Genomic DNA, 18420 nt, shown 5'->3' with positions numbered 1-18420 from the left:
TGCTAGATTCTCAGACAGAGAAGTCAGTCTGTGCAGAAGATAGCCTTGTAGGAACCCTTCAAGAAGTTTCAGAGGCTGCAGTATCTGAGATTTTGGTGGAAACTAGGGGTAGCACTTCTCTAGGTTCTGTTGACTTCAAAAATTGCTCTGTGCTAAGGTGAGGCTCCAAGAGGTTCAGCCAGACCTTGTTGCAGTTGGCCTTCCCAGATCTTAGTTGTCCTGAAGGAGAGAACTTCCTTGTATCTGGGCCATTTGGTTTAGTCTCCTGCACTAAGGCACTCATCTGATGCATCCAGCATGATCTCCAAGAAATGCCTCTAAAGGTGTCAAAGGACGGCTTTCTGAAGATTCTACACCATCCTCTGTGCCCAGCTGTGATTATTCCTTATTGGAGTTGCTAGCTTTTGATTGCCCTACCATTGTTGCCAAGGTAGTTTTGATGAAGTGGGGAATTTTTGCTGCTAATTTTTATGAGTACTGTGTGCGCTTCAGTTTCCCCTATATGCTGCATGGATAACTAGGTGGTTGGGAAAAGGCTGTTTACTCTTGGGCAGTCGTGTGAATAGCACCTGGCTCTGTCGGGTTTGGGGCCTAGGTCAATGGATGGTCTGTGAAGACAATGGCAAATCCAATCACCAAACTTTTGGTACCTAGCAGCTAATGACCATGAATGGTCCACTGCCTCTGGAGGAAGCTAGCCATATTTGACCAGCTGGACAACGACTGACTGAGGAGGGGCCTAGTAGAACTGGCCTGGGAACTTGAACAAAGAGGATGGAGAGAGAGAGCAGGAGCCAAGGGTGGACACTGCTTTGCTGGGTTTTGGATAACCAGAGTGGAGCATGCTCTAAATTTTGTTTTCTTTACGCTAACCAAGGACTTTCTGTGCTATGTTCCAGACATCTAATAAACACTGCTGTTCTTGCAGTGCCTGCCAAGTCCCTACAAATGCTGACTGTGGGGGTGCATTACGCCCTTTGGGTGTACAAATCTCTCTGGGGTGTCCAACTCAGGTGGACTCACTGAAGAGAGCTCATGGTGTGAAGCAGGGGTGCTGGAGGTTCTGAGGTTCAGTTCAAGGAGACAGGGAAGCCAAATGTCTTCCCCTAGTGAAAGAGTGAGATCCTAAGGAGGTCTGGCACCCTGAGGGGAGTCCTCCCTGGACTGTTCTAGAGCACTGGACCTTTGGCTCCATGACCGGTGGTAGCAGAGGATGGCTTCTGAATGCACCAAGAGTTGGTTGCTGAATGCACCAGGAGTATGTTGCAGTATGTGACTAGCAGCAATAAAACAAAAGTAGTCAAAGGAAATAGCCAGAAAATGGTGTATTACCATCTTCCTAAGAAGGAATTGCAAACCTGTGCATAGAGAGAGGATTAGGTGTTGGAAACTGATTGCATGGCTGGAGAAGAATGATCAGTGTAAGAGGCAGGTTCCAGCCCCAAATGTGTGTCCAAGAGGGTCCAGGGACAGCACCAGAGAGAGCAGCCAGGGCAGCAGCAGGGTGTCCACAAGACCCAGTTCCACCATCTAGCCTAGGGGTCTTCATGGGGAGCAAGGTCATAAACAGATTTGAAGCAATGGGAGTTGGAGCTGAGAGAGAAGTTGCTGGAAGACTGCAAGAAGTAATGAAAGCATGAATAGGAGATGAAGAAGCAGAGGAGCAAGAGGACCCACATAGGGGTAAGTGAGGAGAGGCCATGGGATGCCAAGTCCACAAGGAATCTAGATACCAAATTGCTGCCCCAGTTTAAGGAGGCAGGGATGTAGATGCCTACCCCACTGCCTTTGAAAAGGCTTGTAATTTGAACCAGGTTAACCCTGTGGGCTGGCTTCGCTGTCTCACCCCCTTACTCGGTCCCAACCCATATAGGCTTACAGCCAGATGGATGGAGTTGATATTGGGGACTATGAACTATTCAAAAAAGCTTTGCTGCTCAAGTTTGAATTGACTCCTGAAGCATTTAGGAAAAGGTTTCAGAGTGTGCAAAAGACTTAGAATGTGACCTACTTGGAAGCCACCATCCTGATGGGAGCGTATTTTGACAGATGGGGTAAGAATGCAGGGGTCACCATGCTAGAGGGTTTGTATATCCTAATTGGGTTGGAGCAAGGCTATGAGATGGGCTTCCTGTTCACTAATCGTATTGTCAACCTATCAGAACACAAGGATTTGCACAGTGCGAGTCAATTGGCGGATGAAGAGGTTCTCCCAGGGACTATTCCAGAGCTGTTCCAGAGCACTGGACTTTGTGGATCTGTGATAATAGTGCATCCTTAATGCACTAGTTCTAGAGAAGGCAGGTGCTAAAGTTTTATGAGTTGGTGATGTGAAGGGTTGGAATTGAGAAGACTGACTTCTGCTCCTTGCTTAGTTCCCATTTCCTTAGGAAAGCCAGATTCTGGCACAGGGGCTGGCAAAAATTCCCTTTGTCTCAGACACTGCTGAGAGATCTTTAACTTCAGTAGTGTCTTTAGGAAGACAGGTATGGTTTAGGAATTCAGCATTTCCTCTGAGACTTAGACGCAGATTTTGGATCTCTGTTGTAGGTGTATGGACCACCTTAATCCAAAAACAAATGAGATCCTGGAGAAGCTGAAAGTGACTAAATCAACTGCTTCAGGCCTCAGCCATCTATTTATGGGTCAGTTCTGCATAGAAATTCAAACTAGAAAGTGTCTTACACCTTTCAGAGCGGATAGATGAAGGAGCTTCACTTCTTCTTCAGGCAGCATTGTTGCCAAGCAGCAATTTGAAGATGAGAGAGATGACCCTGTTCCAGGCTTTAGGGAAACAGATCCTTCTATGTGCCTCCCTTTTTGAGACCGTTTGTCCTTAGGGGTTTTTTTTCTTTGACATAGTAAACCATTTTCTTGGGCTGATGGAACCAGAAAATTTATCAGACGGGGGTCTGACTTTCAGTTCCGGGTTGTGTGTGTGTCTGGTTGTGTGTGTGTGTGTGTCTGGTTGTGTGTGTCTGTCTCTCTCTCTCTCACACACTCAGTCTCTTTTCTCTTCAACGATCCCTCTCATAAGAAACTTATAGGACAAGGTTTTGGCGTTAGTAAAATTTATGAGAAAAGAAAATGTCAGACCCTTACAGGAGAGAGGGATTTTATTCCCAGTATTCTTCCTTTCATAAAATTTACCTGCAAACTATTCTAGACTTCCCCAAAAACAAATGCCCAAGGGAAAATCAGATTCCATATGGTTTCTTCTGGGGAACATAACTCCTTTTTGGTCCTGCATTGGTTTGGGTCCCTTGTTTACTTGCTTACTTACGCAACTTGATACGGTGAAAGCACAAATAGTACCACAAGTTCATGATGTACAATGATCATTACCAATAGATGGCACTATCCTTTGGGAGAGTGGTATCTCCTAAGGTGTTCACCAAGTCCTTGGTTGTGATCATAACTCACATGCATCATCAGGGCTTACAGACCTTCCATACCTAGATGACTGGCTTATAGGAATTTTATTTTAACATGGGTTAAGTTACGCCCTAAAGAAGTGTTTCATCTTCAAGACTCTCTTGGTCTGAGTAAAGAAAAAAATCAGACCTTATTCCAGTTAAGATTTTTACTTTCATAATATCTACCCTAAATTTCACAAGGGATTTAGCTTTGTCTACCTCGAGGCAAGTTGACAGAACTTACTAAGGCAGTTTTCTGAAGAAGTTGGGCTCAGTTGCAGTCTGCAGACTTGTCACCCTGTTTGCATGTCTGCAGATGAAACCATTACAAGGGTGGATTAAATCAAGTGTACAAAACGAGTACAAGCTGTTCAGGTTTGTTAACTTGTCTTCCTAAATTGCTGATATATTCTCTGGAGGTGTCAATCACCGAGATTCTATCAGGCAGACAAGATGGTTCTTGGACCTCACCCAACATTTCTGACAAAGGTTGGACCTCTGTGTGGCGTTTGGAGAGAAATCCAAGGTCAAGACATCTATATTCAAAAGTGTCTAAATGACTTAAGTGATGCATCCAGTCCTGTTAAGAATTAAGTAATGATGTTCTGCTGGAGCACCCGAGAGAATACTCTTCAACAAGCCGTGTCTATACTGTAGCCATGTCAGAAGTCTTTTGGTGCTTGGTTTGCCACTGCATAAATCACAATTCTTCGAGTGCTTGCTCGTGTCCATTCCATATGAAGTGCGTGTGCGCGCCACATGTACTGGTGCCGGAATTTTTTCTGTTAGCCGTATCTGTAGGGGACCGGGAGTGGTGCCCGCATGGTGCAGTATAAGGGATGTTGCCGGCTCCCCTACCCTCAGTTCCTTCTTGCCGCCAATGATGGTGCTGGAACTTCTGCTGCTGCTTTGGCTAGCTTTCGCTTAGTTCAGTGTGTCTCACGAACATTTCTTTGTAAAATAGTTGTATATAGTTTAGTATTTACCCTTAGTATTAGTTCTAGTTAGTTGGTCCCGGATGGGACCCCACCTAGGGACGGGGCATGCCCGATACCCAGGCTTTAAACCAGGCAATGGTTGTAAGTGGCCCATGCCCATCAACGACCCACACTTTAGTTGTTTAAGGTGTCTAGGAGAAGGACACATAAGCACTCCTGATGGAGTTAGCGCTGACCCCGGCACCAGAGCAGAGGTCCAACTCAGCCCCAAGCACCACAGTGTTGGTACAGAGCACCCTGCTGGTGCTGTCTACGAGCTGGCACTGCTTCCCCCCACCCCTGGCAAAGAAACCCAAGAGGTCCACAAGGGGAAGATCTCCCACTTCCTGTAAGGGAAAGGAGAGGGCTGGAGGAGAGCCAAGACCTGTGCTGGACGGCTGGACGCCTCCATCCGGGAGTCGTCCTATCTCATATCAAGCGGTCAAGACCCTCCTCTACTGTGCCTGTCGCATCGGACAGTGATGAGGGCCTCCATCAAGTTGAAGTCCCATTGATGCCCGAGGCCCTGCAGGCAGCGCAGGAGAACCTGATGCTACTAGTGCCGCCCACACCAGCTCTTGCGGTAACCAAGCTAAGTGGTAAACCCATCTTGGGACCATTCAGAGTGTCCCCGCCTCAGCAGCGCTGCTCCCCATCACAGGGGACATCCCGCCAGCGCTTTGCTGCATGGAGCTGTCATGCCTCGGACTTTGGGAGGCAGGCTCAGAGAAGCCCTCTTTGGTCTCTGGACCCTTGGCACTGACAGTGGGATTCGAGGCGTGGCTCACTGGTAACCTGGCGCAGACCTGTGGAGGCACACGTCCCCCAGCATGAGTGTCAAGACCGACCCATCGGGTTTCCAGTGTCTCGGCAGCGGTCCTGTGATTGATTGGAGGAACAGGGTCACTGGTCACCCGCCCAATGGCACCCATCACTAAGACACAAATCCCTTTGATCAGGAAGATTCTATCGACAACCGGCACGCTTCAACTCCTGGTCCCACTCTAGATCTTGCTACAGGTCAAGCAGTGTGAAGTGTAGATCTACCAACGCAGATCTGCCAAACGACGAAGATCCCTGGGGTCCCGCAGAAGGAACTCATCCCGATTGGATAGGTCAGCGTCGAGGCACTGCGGTGAGGAGGGCCACCGAGCCAGCCAGTCATGGTCATTCCACAGTGTCCGTTCTGTTTACAATTCCAGTGCTGATCAGGAGTCCCTGGTAGCAGGACAGGTCCTGGCACCAGTGGTACCATCGACCTCATAGGCACCGCAACTGACCCCATGGCTTCCGGGCTAATGGCTGGCAGTGTGGTATCCCTGGAATCCATGGGGGTTCACCCAGTCTTCCCAGGCCGCCCGATCAGTGGTGGAGGCCTCAGATAGGACATCGGCCTCAGCATCCCACCTTCCTCCGGAGGTGGAGGCTCCACAGGGGAAGACTGGCCCCAGGCCCATGAGGACCTAGGGGAGCAGTCAGTTGGACTACCAAGGGAAGTGTTGGAGCTCTCAATGCTAGCTTTGTCCTCCTCATCGCCAGACGCTTTTATGGGTCCCCCTCACCCAGTTCTGCAAGATGATGTCACGGCTCATCAGGAGCTTTTGAAGAGGGTTTGCCTCTACCCTGGGGCTCCAGGCAGAGGAACTTGAGGAGCCGTCAGACTCACTGTTTCAACATCCTTTGCTCCACAGCACCCGCTAGAGTGGTTTTACCCCTACACGAGGGGGTATCAAAAATAATTAATGCCCTATGACAAACCCTCTCCTCCCTGTCACCCATCTCAAAAAGGGCTGAGTGCAAATATTTTGTGCCAGCTAAAGGCCATGAGTATCTCTATACCCACTTGGCCCCAAACTCCCTTGTAGTTGAGGCTGTTAAAACAAAGGGAGGGGCGGGGCAACCTGGGGGTATGCCCAAGAATAAAGACTCAGAGACTGGATCTGTTTGGGTGAAAAATTTGTCTTCCAGCCTTTAGTTGAGCCAAGCCCTCCTTGGCCACTATGACTACAATATGTGGCAGTCTATGTCCAAATTCGAAGTCTCACTACACAAAGGGTCCAAGAAGGAATTCCGGGCCATCCTCAAAGAGGGCACGGCTGCAATGAGAGCGGCCCTCCAAGCAGCCTCGGAAGCAGCAGGCTTCACGGCTCATCTCCATGTAAAGGGCATCCTGGCTGCTCCTCTCGGGTCTGTCAATGGAGGCTCAGCAATCGATGCAGGACCTCCCCTTTGACGGCCAGGCCCTGTTTGTAGAACAGACGGACGGTAACCTGCATGGCCTTAAGGACTCCTGCACTACCCTGAAAACTCTGGGGCTGTATGTTCCAGTCCAGCCCGTAAGTGGTTCAGACTGCAACAATCTCAGGGCCAACGGAGTCAAACCCACCAGGAGCCAGCCCCCCCCCCCATAAGAAAAGTATGGGCTACAAGCACCACCCGAGCCCCCCACCTCCTCCCTCAAGATTGCGCTCGAGGGCGATGTGCCAGACTTTTTACCCCGGATTCGTCTGTCCTGCTGTTTTCCAACCACCTTTCTTTCTTTTTTTTTCTTTCCACATGGACAACTATAACTTCAGACTGCTGTGTCCTCAATACTTTGGCGGAGGGTTATACCCTACAGTTTACTCCCACCCACCCCATTCCCCATCCCTCTTCAGGGACCCTTCTCACGAGAGTCTCCTCGCACAGGAGGAAACGGGGTTGTTACAACTGGGTGTGATGGAAGAAGTTCCTCTCGAGTACAGGAACAAGGGGTTCGTATATTCCCGGTACTTAATCCCAAAGACGAAGGGCGGTCTGCGGCCCATCCTGGACCTGATGGACCTCAACAAGTATCTAAAGAAGCTAAAGTTCTGCAAGGTCTCCTTGACTTCTATCATCCCCTCCCTGGATCCAGGAGACTAGTATGCCACCCTCGAATTGAAGGATGCATACTTCCACATAGCGGTCTTTCAAGGTCACAGACACTTCCCCCAGTTTACTGTGCGGCCCCACCACTACCAGTTTGCAGTCCTCCCGTTGGGCCTGATGACAAGCACCTAGGGTGTTAACAAAGTGCATGTTGGTGGTGCCTGCTTACCTCAGGTGTCCAGGCATCCAGATCTACCCATACCTTGATGACTGGCTAGTCAAGGGCAACTCCAGGTCTTAGGTCCAAGAGATGTCCTGGTGCTACAAGCCACGTGCCACTCCCTGGGCCTACTGGTGAACGATAAAAAGTAGACGTTAGTTCCGGTGCAAAGGATAGAATTCATTGGAATGGTACTCTACTTGACCTGCGCCAGAGCATTCCTGTTGCTAGAAAGATTCCAGATGTTGACAGACCTCATCACGGAGGTCTCCACGTTCCCCCTGCCTACAGCCAGCGTTTGCCTGCGCCTGCTGGATGACATGGCAGCATGCGCCTACGTTGTCCATCATGCCAGGCTCTCAATGTGACCCCTGCAGCAATGGCTGGTGACGATCCATTCCCAGTCCAGAGATCACCTGAACAAGATCATTACCATTCCCCCAAGGGTACTTGCCTCGCTGCGATCGCATGACTATCTTGGAGAGGGTTCCATTTGACACCCCCCATCACTCCATCGAGTTGGTATCGGACTCCTCAGACTTCGGCTGGGGCGTGCACCTCCGTGACCTCCAGACCCAGGGTATGTGTGACATTACACATAAATGTCAAAGAACTCAAGGCCGTCCGCTTGGCATGTGGAGTCTTCCTACCTCACCTGTCAGACAAGGTGGTGAGAGTTCTGATGGACAACATGGTCTCAATGTTCTACATCAATAGGCAAGGGGGAGCATGTTTGTTGACTCTCTGCCAAGAGGCACACTATCTTCGGGACTTCTGCATCAGCCATGAAATCCATCTGGAAGCTTGTCACCTCCCTGGCGTCAAGAACACACTAGCAGATCACCTTAGCAGGGACTTCTCTTACTGTGGTTGCTCCACCCAGAGGTAGCCTGCATGATCTTCTAGAAGTGGAGAACTCCCCAAGTGGACCTGTTAGCCACCAGACTAAACAGGAAATGCCACCAGTTTTGTTCGCAGGAAGGCCTGGGCAAGGACTCCCTCTCTGATGCCTTCCTCCTGTCGTGGTCAGGGAACACGATGTACCCGTTTCCTCTGATTCCTCTCATCAGCAGGGTCCTGGCAAAGATCAAGAGAGGCAAGGCACTGTCTTAATCTACCTGCTTCATCTGAGGAGCCAGGGCCTGGCACACACTTCCATTAGTGTGCATCTCGCGGCCATCTCCGCTTTTCACCCACCGATCCAGGACCAGACTGTGTTTTCTCATGACATAACGGTCAGATTCTTGAGAGGCTTCAAAAGACTCTTCCCGCAGGTGTGGACTCCTGTCCTGCAGTGGGATCTTAACTTGGTCCTCTCTAGGCTCACCTGCCCACCCCTTGAGCCGCTGGGTTCCTGCTCCCTTTCCCACTGTCTTGGAAGGTCGCGTTGCTGGTGGCGGTGACGTCGGCAAGATGGGTCTCTGAAATTAAAGCTGCCCTTAGGACCTCCATACACGGTCTTCTACAAAGATAAGGTTCAGTTGCGGCTCCACCCTGCCTTCCTGACAAAGGTTGTCTCCACCTTCCATATGAACCAGGACATCTTCCTCACAGTGTTTTGTCCCAAACCGCATAAGACCAGTGAGGAGAGGCGCCTTCACTGCCTGGACATCCGGAGGGCCTTGACTTTCTACTTAGAATGTACCAGGCCTTTCCGAAAATCGACTCAACTCTTCATCACTACAGCAGATAGGATGAAGGATCACCCGGTGCCCTCGCAGAGGATTTCCAATTGAATTACCTCGTGCATAAGGACTTGTTACAACCTGGCGGGGGTTCCACCGCCACCGATTGTCAGAGCCCACTCGATAAGAGCGCAGGCATCTTCGGCAGCCTTCCTGGCACACATCCCTATCCAGGACATCTGTAGAGCTGCAATATGGTCCTCTGTTCACACATTTACCTCTTATTATGCCATCACTCAGCAGGCCAGAGATGACGCTGGGTTCGGCAGAGCTGTGTTGCGATCTACATGTCCATGAACTCTTACCCACCTCCAGGGGTACTGCTTTGGAGTCACCTAATGTGGAATGGACATGAGCAAGCACTTGAAGAAAAGACAGTAACTGGTGTTCTTTGAGATGTGTTGCTTATGTCCATTCTACAATCCACCCTCTTTCCCCACTGTCGGAGTTTCTGGCAAGAAGGAACTGAGGATGGGGGGGAGCCGGCAGTGCCTCTTATACTGTGCCATGCGGGTGCCACTCCAGAGGGCTCCAGAGCCAGTCCGCTATGGATATTGCTGAGGGAAAAACTTCCAGCACTGGTGCATGTGGCGAGCACACACACTTAATATGGAATTGACATGAATACCACATCTGGAAGAACACCAGTTACGGAAAAGGTAACTGTCTTTTCTCTCTACAATGTAGCAAGAACAGAGGCAGTTTGGGGAGCACAGTGCTTCTTCCACTGGCCAATTAGCAAGGCTCCATGGAGGCAAAGCCAGGAAGGAAAAAAGGGCATTGCTTGTCTTACATAACTCCTGTTCTGTGACTGTATAGCCTCTATAGAGCACCACACTGGGTCACCCTCTCTCCCTCTACCGTTTTTGGAGCCCAGTTACGTTTAGGTGTTCTGGAGGCAAACAGGGAGAGCATTGGTGAGGGAAGGCCACCTGTACTCTCTGGGGCAAGTAGGCTTGATGTCCTAGACTACAACTGTCACTACTGACTTCCAAAGGTTCTCTTATAGTATGAAAATCCCCTTCTGAAAGGCTCTGACTCCTATATTGTGGCTCTGGAAGCAATACTGTTGAGAATAAGACGCTTGAGGTAAATTAAGCCAATTTTTCCCTTTGTAAGCAAATGGCTAAGCTACATTAGTTTGACATACACGTTCCCTGCCTGTGCAAGGATGCAGCGGGTGCATGCATACGCATTAGTCATAATTATGCTCCAGAATGTAAACTTTTACTTAAAAGCAAAATTGTCTATAGACTTTATGGTTCCAAAGAGAGCATTCAGAATCTGAATCCAATATAATGGTGTCTGATTCCAAGCTAGAAATGTTCTCTGAGAAGTATGAATTGCTCTCTTTCATATCATTGTGCTAACTGAAGCCTAATGATGGGTAATTGAAATGTCAACTATTTCTCTTCACTTCACCAGAAAAATCAATCTAATGTACTTGAATGTAATGGGGTGTCTAGTTTGTGTTGAGTCGTAGTCAGAGTTTAAGGCTAGAAGGAATGACCAGATCATCTAGTCTGATCTTCTGTATACGATGGGCAACAAACAGCATCAACACACACTAAAACCAACAACCAAAGTATTACAGCACATAGGAGACTAAAACTACTATGTTGCCACTGACAGAAAATAGGAGAAACTGAGTGTACATCAATGCCTGAGGTCCCTGCAATGGCAGGGAATTGATGAAGTGAGATAATCCTGGCAACTGACCTGCGCTCCATGCTGCAGAAGGCAAAAAGACCAAAACCCAAAGGTCACTGCCAATCTGACCTGGGGGGAAATTTCTTGGCCAGACCCACATATGGATCTGATCTCCATCTGTGGCCATCTCTGATGCTTCAGAGGAGGGTGACCAAAAAATCCCCACCCCAGGATACATTGGGGGCAAGAATCCTTTCTTGAGCCCTGTGGGTGACCAGCTGAAGCCCTAAAGTATGAGCTTTAAAAACACAAGATATAAACTGGAAAGGATCCCCAGGGCTGCTAAGCCCTGCCCCCTGCCAAATCATTAATTCTCCCACAGTTGGTCACTTCTGATCCAGAGTTCCATTCAAGCACCCCTCAGAATTCTTATTTTATGACCATACAATTAAAGTTTCCATATAGCAGGTTTTTTCTCATTTTAATAATGAGAATATTTACACTTCAGTTTATTGGCTTGGCTACAAGTTTTTAAATGTGCTCTGGAAACTAAATCTAACTTTTTTTTTTTTTTTTAACCAGCTCATAGCTTTGATGGCTTAATACCAATGATGAATGGAGGAAATGAGGATGATGCTGACAATATGCACATTGATAAAGAGGTTGCTGTTGTATCAGGTGGGAGTGGACAGTTTCCTGTTAACTACAACAACATTCAAATGGTCGAAGACACCAAACAACAGGAGAGTGGTTCTGTTGGACCAAAAGAGATTGAAATTTACACAGTTTCTGCAATGCAAACTCCCTGTCGTTGCAAGAATCAATATGCATTTTATTTCTAATTTAAATATAAAACATCCTTTTATTTTTTGCACACTGTTGTCCAGAGTCTTGCAAACTATTGTATTACTGTAACAGCTATTATATTTGGGTTTTTAAGTAGATATCAAAGATTAGCTGTTTCATAGAACACACTGCAAGGGTATAAGGGAAACCTTATTGATAGATCTAATCTAAATAGAAGTTCACTATGGCTATTTCACTTTTATTAAAGGCTTACATTTCATGTGCCTTGTTTTTAGTTACTATGTTTGCAGCTTAAAGGAAAATTCGGAGGTATTTTAAATGATTGATTTCATTGGTACCAAATAGACTTACTTTTCCTTGTACAATATTGGCAATTATATCCTAATGGTTTATATAGTTCTTGAAACAGGGTGATATCTCTTAGCTAGTTTCAGACTTGCTCAACATATGCAAATAATAGTCCAAACCTAATGACTGTGTATTCAACATTTGTTCAAACACCGCAATATGACTGTAGAAATCATATTGTGAACAGCTATTGCTTTTGTTTTATGTGGATAAAAGACTATTGATGCCATGGGACTTTCATTGAGTTGCCATTTGGAACAATCTTGGAAACCACTCTTTGGATTTTGTATCAGTCTTCATGAAATCAGCCATATTGTTAGTAGTAGTGCATATTAGTACTTTAATTTTTTCAGGGGCCGCTTGATCAAGATGCTTTTTAATAACCCAAGAGTGTATATAGAGTTATGCTGTCTTAAGAAAAATTGTCTTGGGTCAGCTTGTCCATCCACTTGGTAGGTAAAGGGAGGAGTTACTATTTTAGTGTATTATTAAATTTTTAAATGAATATTCATGTCGTAAGTCATACTATAATAAAATGTTTCTGCTTGATACCATAGATCGGATTCACCAAATTATATTAAATGGACATTAAAATATGTAGGGATTTAAAAAAACAACAACAACCTTTTCATTAGTTTGAAAGTAGATGAAAAGCTCCAGTGATAGTTGCCAAATGTTTATATTTATTGAAAAGTAGTTGACTTTCTCTTTCATAAATATTGTGTATTGTTTTAGGTGCTTATTTTCAACAAATATAAAAATGCTGTAATTATCACTAGAACTATTCACGATATGCTTTTGAATATTCACTAACAGAAATGCCATTGTTAACTTTGTTAACAAAGCTAGCCTAAATTACCAATTTTAAAATGGGACTCTGCACTTTTTCCAGTTAATAAATATTTTATCAAATTTTTAATGTGCGTCTTCGTCACAATATTAGTAGGCATAATATGTTGAGTGTTTTTTTTTTTTTGAACTTGACCTCCAACAGGATTCTATGGCTAATAAGTTTAGTTAATGTGATTATTTTAAGCAGTGTAGGGATAAGCAGGAAACTTCAGTTGCTGCACTTAGTGTCACAGATAACTCTCAGTTCATTCACATCCTTGGCATTGTGTGTTACTATAAGTGAAATACCAATGTCATATTATATATATCCGTTTATATTTATGTGGAGAACCACAACTTTCCACTTCTTCAGTGTAAAGCAGTGGTACTCATTACCTTTCCTTCAAACAAAGACCCCGTGTTTTAAAATTTGGCAATTTAGTAAGAGAATACTTAACTGCCCTGAGCTAGAAATAAAACAAATGATACTTTTCTGCACAAAGATTTATGCATTAATATGTACATAAATGTATGTGCATACGTTCAGAAAGACCTAGAAAACAAAATGTAAAATGCTCAAATATCAAAATACAGAGCTAGTTTCTAGGTTTGCCCTGCCTATCGTTAGACAGACGTGCACACACAATAGGTAATTTTAGGGCACACCCAGTAATCTATTTTTGTGCTAGTACTTTCAGTACCACTACAAAAACATACATTTGAAACTTGACTGAAATTTAGTTTTACAGACGAGGTAATTAGCGTACTAATTACTAAAATTCAAATGAGAAATTGCTTAAACCAGTCTGTTTTTTGCATGCATATTTTTAGTATTTCTTGTTTTCTGTTAGTAATCTTATGGTCTTCTGTGCATTTTGCTGTTGTATGGCATTTTGCATGTGGATTGTACAGATGTTACAAATCTATCATTAAGAAAAAACATATTGTTCCCGCCTAATATATTCTCAAGTAAACCACTAGTTATACTGAAATTAATTGTTTGATATACAACCTTAGGAAACATTTTATATTAGTTTCCCTATTGACACAAGCTTGTTCATATTGCCTGCTTCAACATGTATTGTTACCTGAGATCTGTCACTAAAGAGGAGGCAAGAAACATAATCACCACTGCTAAAAACTGTAGTCCACTCAAATTTAAGTTCTTGCACATAGATTCTTTAGTTGCAGGTGGATTTTAAATTTGTCCTGTTTCCCAAAATACTGTTTGGAATGTTGTCTGCTTTGTTACTCTACACTTGTCACTTAACTTCTTTATTTTTCTAAAATTCGCAGTGTCTTAGAAAGATTAGCATAGCTATATATATATACATTTCTAATTTAGTTAGCAGTTATGTTTTTGAAATTAAAATTAGCTTTCAAATTTACTGGTCAGAGTCAGATTATACTACTTTTAAACCACCTATGTTGACGTGGAATATAAAAATTAGGTTTGCACTCAAGTGTCTTTCCACTCTCACCCCCAAGTTTCTGTGCATAGGTTTTGAAAAACAAAGTGGAGTGCAGTGGAGACATTTTGATGTATTTCCATTGATTCTCAATTTTTGGTGACAGATGTATTTCTTAATGCAGATATGAATAGCAGTAGCTCCGTTTTGAATGCATTGACAAATGGATGTACCATCAATGGACATTTGGACTTCACCACCATAACACAGTTCAATGGAATGGATTCCAGGCATGAAGAATGTTTAACGTTAAGACCTAATGGAATAACTTCTGGAGCAGCTTCTGCCAATAGGCACATAATTCACACCTGTAATGGCACTGAAGAACCAGAAAAAGCCATGAATACTTCTGCCGATATGTGTGGTTCACTGCATCTGAATGGAAGCCCAAGTAGCTTTGTGTCTAACAGGCCCTCATGGGCTGAAGATCTTGGAGATACTTTGCACTATGGGCATTATCATGGTTTTGGGGATACTGCTGAAAGCATCCCTGAACTTAACAGTGTTGTTGAGCATTCCAATTCTGTTAAAGTTGAACAGAAATATGATAATACTGTCTTAGGCACAATGTATCTTTATCATGGTTCCTAAATCAACATCTTGTTTGTCAAATTCATATTGAAATTGCTAGCAAATGTTTGAGAGGGACAAAAAATCCTCATCTAGCATTAAATCTGAAAAATGCACCTATTACTATTTTTACACTTTGTTTATATAAAAAGTAAATCTTTCATTTGACAGTCTTATACTATAGTTCTAATTTGTTGCATGTATGAGGCTTATCTAGTGATGCAAGTAGGTGGTGTTACAATTAAATGTTTATTCTTTGCATTTTACTATAGAATGTTGTGGTTTTGTACTTGTTCGTTTATTTGTTTTTTTTTTTAATTTTATTTCCAAGCTAGTGAACACTATCTTTCCCCTTCTTAAAAGTGTTTTCCCTCTTATTAATATGATCAAACTGTATTGAATTTTGTGCAGAAAACAAGTTGTGTTTGTGTATCAATCTTGAAGTAAATATTTTCCTTTTTTGTATTTTCTGCTGAAGCTATGGTAGCGATATCAATGCCAGCTGTCACTATGCAAGGTTTGAAAAGTGTTGTTCTTAAAGGAGCTTCTCTGATTTACGAATTTGTATGTTTCTTTAATAGAATTGGAACTTCATCTTTTCGTTCTATGACAAATGAAATGTTAAAAATGCAAAGACAAGTTAGAAACATTTTTCAATTTAGTGTAGCATAGGAATTCTTTTCTCCATTGTTAGGGCCCTTTGCATTATAGAGGTGGAAAAGCAGATTACCTATGGTCAGTTGCAAGTGAGAGTGCTTCAGCATTGGTTCTGATTTATGGCTTTTTTTTATTTTGCTTCTCTACTTTACTTATGTGTTTGATATTTTACCATAGCTCACAGCCTGGATGCATGTTGGCACTGTTTTTGCTTTTTATGCAATTTAAAATTACTGCTACTTGTTATAGAAATAGTCAGGTCAAAATATTTGACTGATTTTGATATACTGTACATATATTTTGTTTGCTTTGTGTTTTTTACAACTGTTTTGAAAATCTAATGCCGTGTATATCTAGCCAGTTAAGATACTTTTAGGGCTTTGTTCACTGAAAATACATTGTATTTAAATCCTGTTACACAAGTAAAAATTCATACAAGTGCTCTGTATACACATTAATAATGTAAGATACTACTTTTGTGATTTGATAAAAGAATGGTGGGAGAATATATTAAACAAGAGAGAAACCCAGTAAGCTTTGAACTGTATCAATTTGTTTTGTTTTGTTTAAAAGGGACATTACAAATTGAATTTTAAAAAAATAATTCCATATTGTATCTGGATTTATTTTATTTAGAAGTGACACATTCATTGATTTATATGAACAAGTGTTTAATAGATTTAAAGTCAAATCTCACTTACCTATTTAATCCTTCTTAACGCCTGTGTGGAATTTGTTTATTTTCATTATGTGGAATTATAAAAAAGAAGGTAAATAGGCTGGCAAGTCATCTTTGACTGAGTTTCTTTGTTCTTTCAAAGATACTAGTACATGTTTTCTACATTATGTGTAAAGACTCTATCAGTCCTGAGTTCCAAAGAAAGATCAGAAATGTTAGTTTTGTGTTTCACCCTGAAATTGTGTAGTACTTAGTTTTCCCTTAAACATTTCATTAGGAAAAAGTCTGAAAAACTCAGTATTTTCTAATAGAACTTACAATATTGTTTCATATATCACCATTCCGATATAAAATACCACAAAGCAAATTAAAGTGTAGCAAGTTAGATACTAGTTGAGTTACAATGACAGTATAAGCAAATGGAGCAGTTGGCCAGAATAATGCAGGCACTTAACTTCTGGTGACAGATGAGATGTGCAGGGGGACCTAAATCTCACCGGAAGCATGGCGCCTCTAGCATGCTATAATTTTGGTCAAACTAACACTTCAGACTTATTAACTTAAACCTTGATTAAGACATTTTTTTCCAAGTGCTATTTTAGAGTTTTACATATGATTTTGTTTATATTCATTTGGACAAATCAAAGCCCTTAGTATTTATAGTAGTGTGCTGTCTGAATTTTCCTCCTCAGGTTACAACTAATCTTGCACACATGTTGCTTGGCCACATTTTATAGTTTTTCAATGAGGTTTTATGTACCCAAGTGAAGTATAACTCAAGACTTAAATTTCCTGCCAGACAAGCTTTTAAGGAAATATATACTATATTTGGCTTTCATTCACTATTATTTAAACAGATTTCAGACACATTTTTCTTCCAAAATATTTGACTGAATAACTTGAGTATCTCTATCCTATCTGTGAAAAATTTTCTTCAAACCCCTCTTCTCCTTCAAATGCTTATTGCTTTCAAGACTAAATTTCCAAAACTGAAACTAGAGGGTCTTGATTGCTGCTTGTTGTAAATTCTCAAGATGTCTTCTGAACATTTTTAGTATATGGAAGGTCCACTGAAGTCCTCAAAGCAAAACAAGGTTGCAAGAGTGCAGTATGTGAGTTCAGAAGGAGATAGATGAGGAAACTTTGAGTTTATATACTGGAATTGAAAGTGAGAAATATAGGCTGTTACCATAGCCCTGTTTTCACTACTGTACAGAGGCTGAGAATTGGAGAAAGGTGGAGCATACTCCTGGTCTCACAGATTGAATACTGATATGAATAGTTAAAGGCTATTTGACTATTTTAATTATTAGTCTCAAATTTGCTGTTTTGAATAGGAGGATGAATTTTGCTATCGTACATGTTTGTAACTCCATTGACTTTAATAGTATAATGAAAAGCAAGTGTAATAAAAGCTGCTTCTGGCAGAAAAAGTGTAGATGGATTTGAACTATATACAATCAAATGGCAAAAAACATTTACACGGTTAGTTTCCCAGTGACAGCTCATGTCCTTCCAGAATGTTGAGTTTAGCTTAACTTAAACTGAAAACCAAGAAATACACTGTTACAGTAAACGTGCACCCAATCTTGCCTCTGCCCCCATGCCGCCGGCAATACCCACTAGGAATTAGCTGCATACACTGCAGCTGCATTCACAGGAATGTAGCTATATTGAATGGTATATGCAATAGGTGGGACTAGTTTGTAGAAGTCTGTTTGTGAGCTGAGAAAGTGGAAATTAGTTTTCACACTACAGAGCTGTAATTTTATGAGGTGATTGGGGTTTGCTCTTACCCAATCAGTGTAAGGAAAGGGGAGGATGCGTACCCTAGAGATGGAACTAGTATGCATCATTTTATTGCAAGATTATGTAGGTTGTCTCAGGTTGGTGCTGAGCTAGTGCCAGGTATGGTCTCTCTGGCCTAAAGTTGGGGCTGGAGCAGGTAGGGTCCCTCCAGCCCACAGTTAGGTGTAGGGCAGATGGGGCACCTCATCCTAAAGTTAGGATTAGAAGTAGTTTTCCACCCTTCTAGCCTGGGCTAGGATAAGGCAGGTAGGGTCCCCCTGGTCCAGAGTTAGGGATGGAGGTACCCCAGTATAGGATTGGGGTGAGACCAGAAAGTGTCCCAATGAGAATGAGGGCTTGGGTTAAAATTGGGCTGGAAAAGTGGCTCAGGCTTGGGTTACAGTGAAAGTCAAGTAGGGGCCCCCAGCCTAGGGTTTGGGCAGGAAGGGTACTATGTTCTAGGGTTAGGTGTT

General features: G+C 43.4%; 1 protein-coding gene across 2 annotated transcripts in view; it reads left to right on the top strand.

Annotated features, from left to right (window-relative positions):
* ANKRD10 (ankyrin repeat domain 10) overlaps nucleotides 1-16084 on the top strand; it is a 51532-nt gene extending 35448 nt beyond the window's left edge. For both annotated transcript variants that reach the window (XM_073349906.2, XM_073349915.2), the window contains exons 5-6: nucleotides 11381-11476; nucleotides 14378-16084. In XM_073349906.2, coding sequence (XP_073206007.1) covers nucleotides 11381-11476; nucleotides 14378-14844 — 563 coding nt within the window. In that variant the 3' untranslated portion in view covers nucleotides 14845-16084. The remainder of the gene's footprint in view (nucleotides 1-11380; nucleotides 11477-14377) is intronic.
* Nucleotides 16085-18420: the final 2336 nt, after the last annotated feature.

This window comes from Lepidochelys kempii, chromosome 1 (genome assembly GCF_965140285.1).
Source record: "Lepidochelys kempii isolate rLepKem1 chromosome 1, rLepKem1.hap1, whole genome shotgun sequence".
NCBI lineage: Eukaryota > Metazoa > Chordata > Testudines > Cheloniidae > Lepidochelys > Lepidochelys kempii.
The sequence above is the reverse complement of the archived record's forward strand: the minus strand, read 5'-3'. Positions and strand labels throughout refer to the sequence as shown.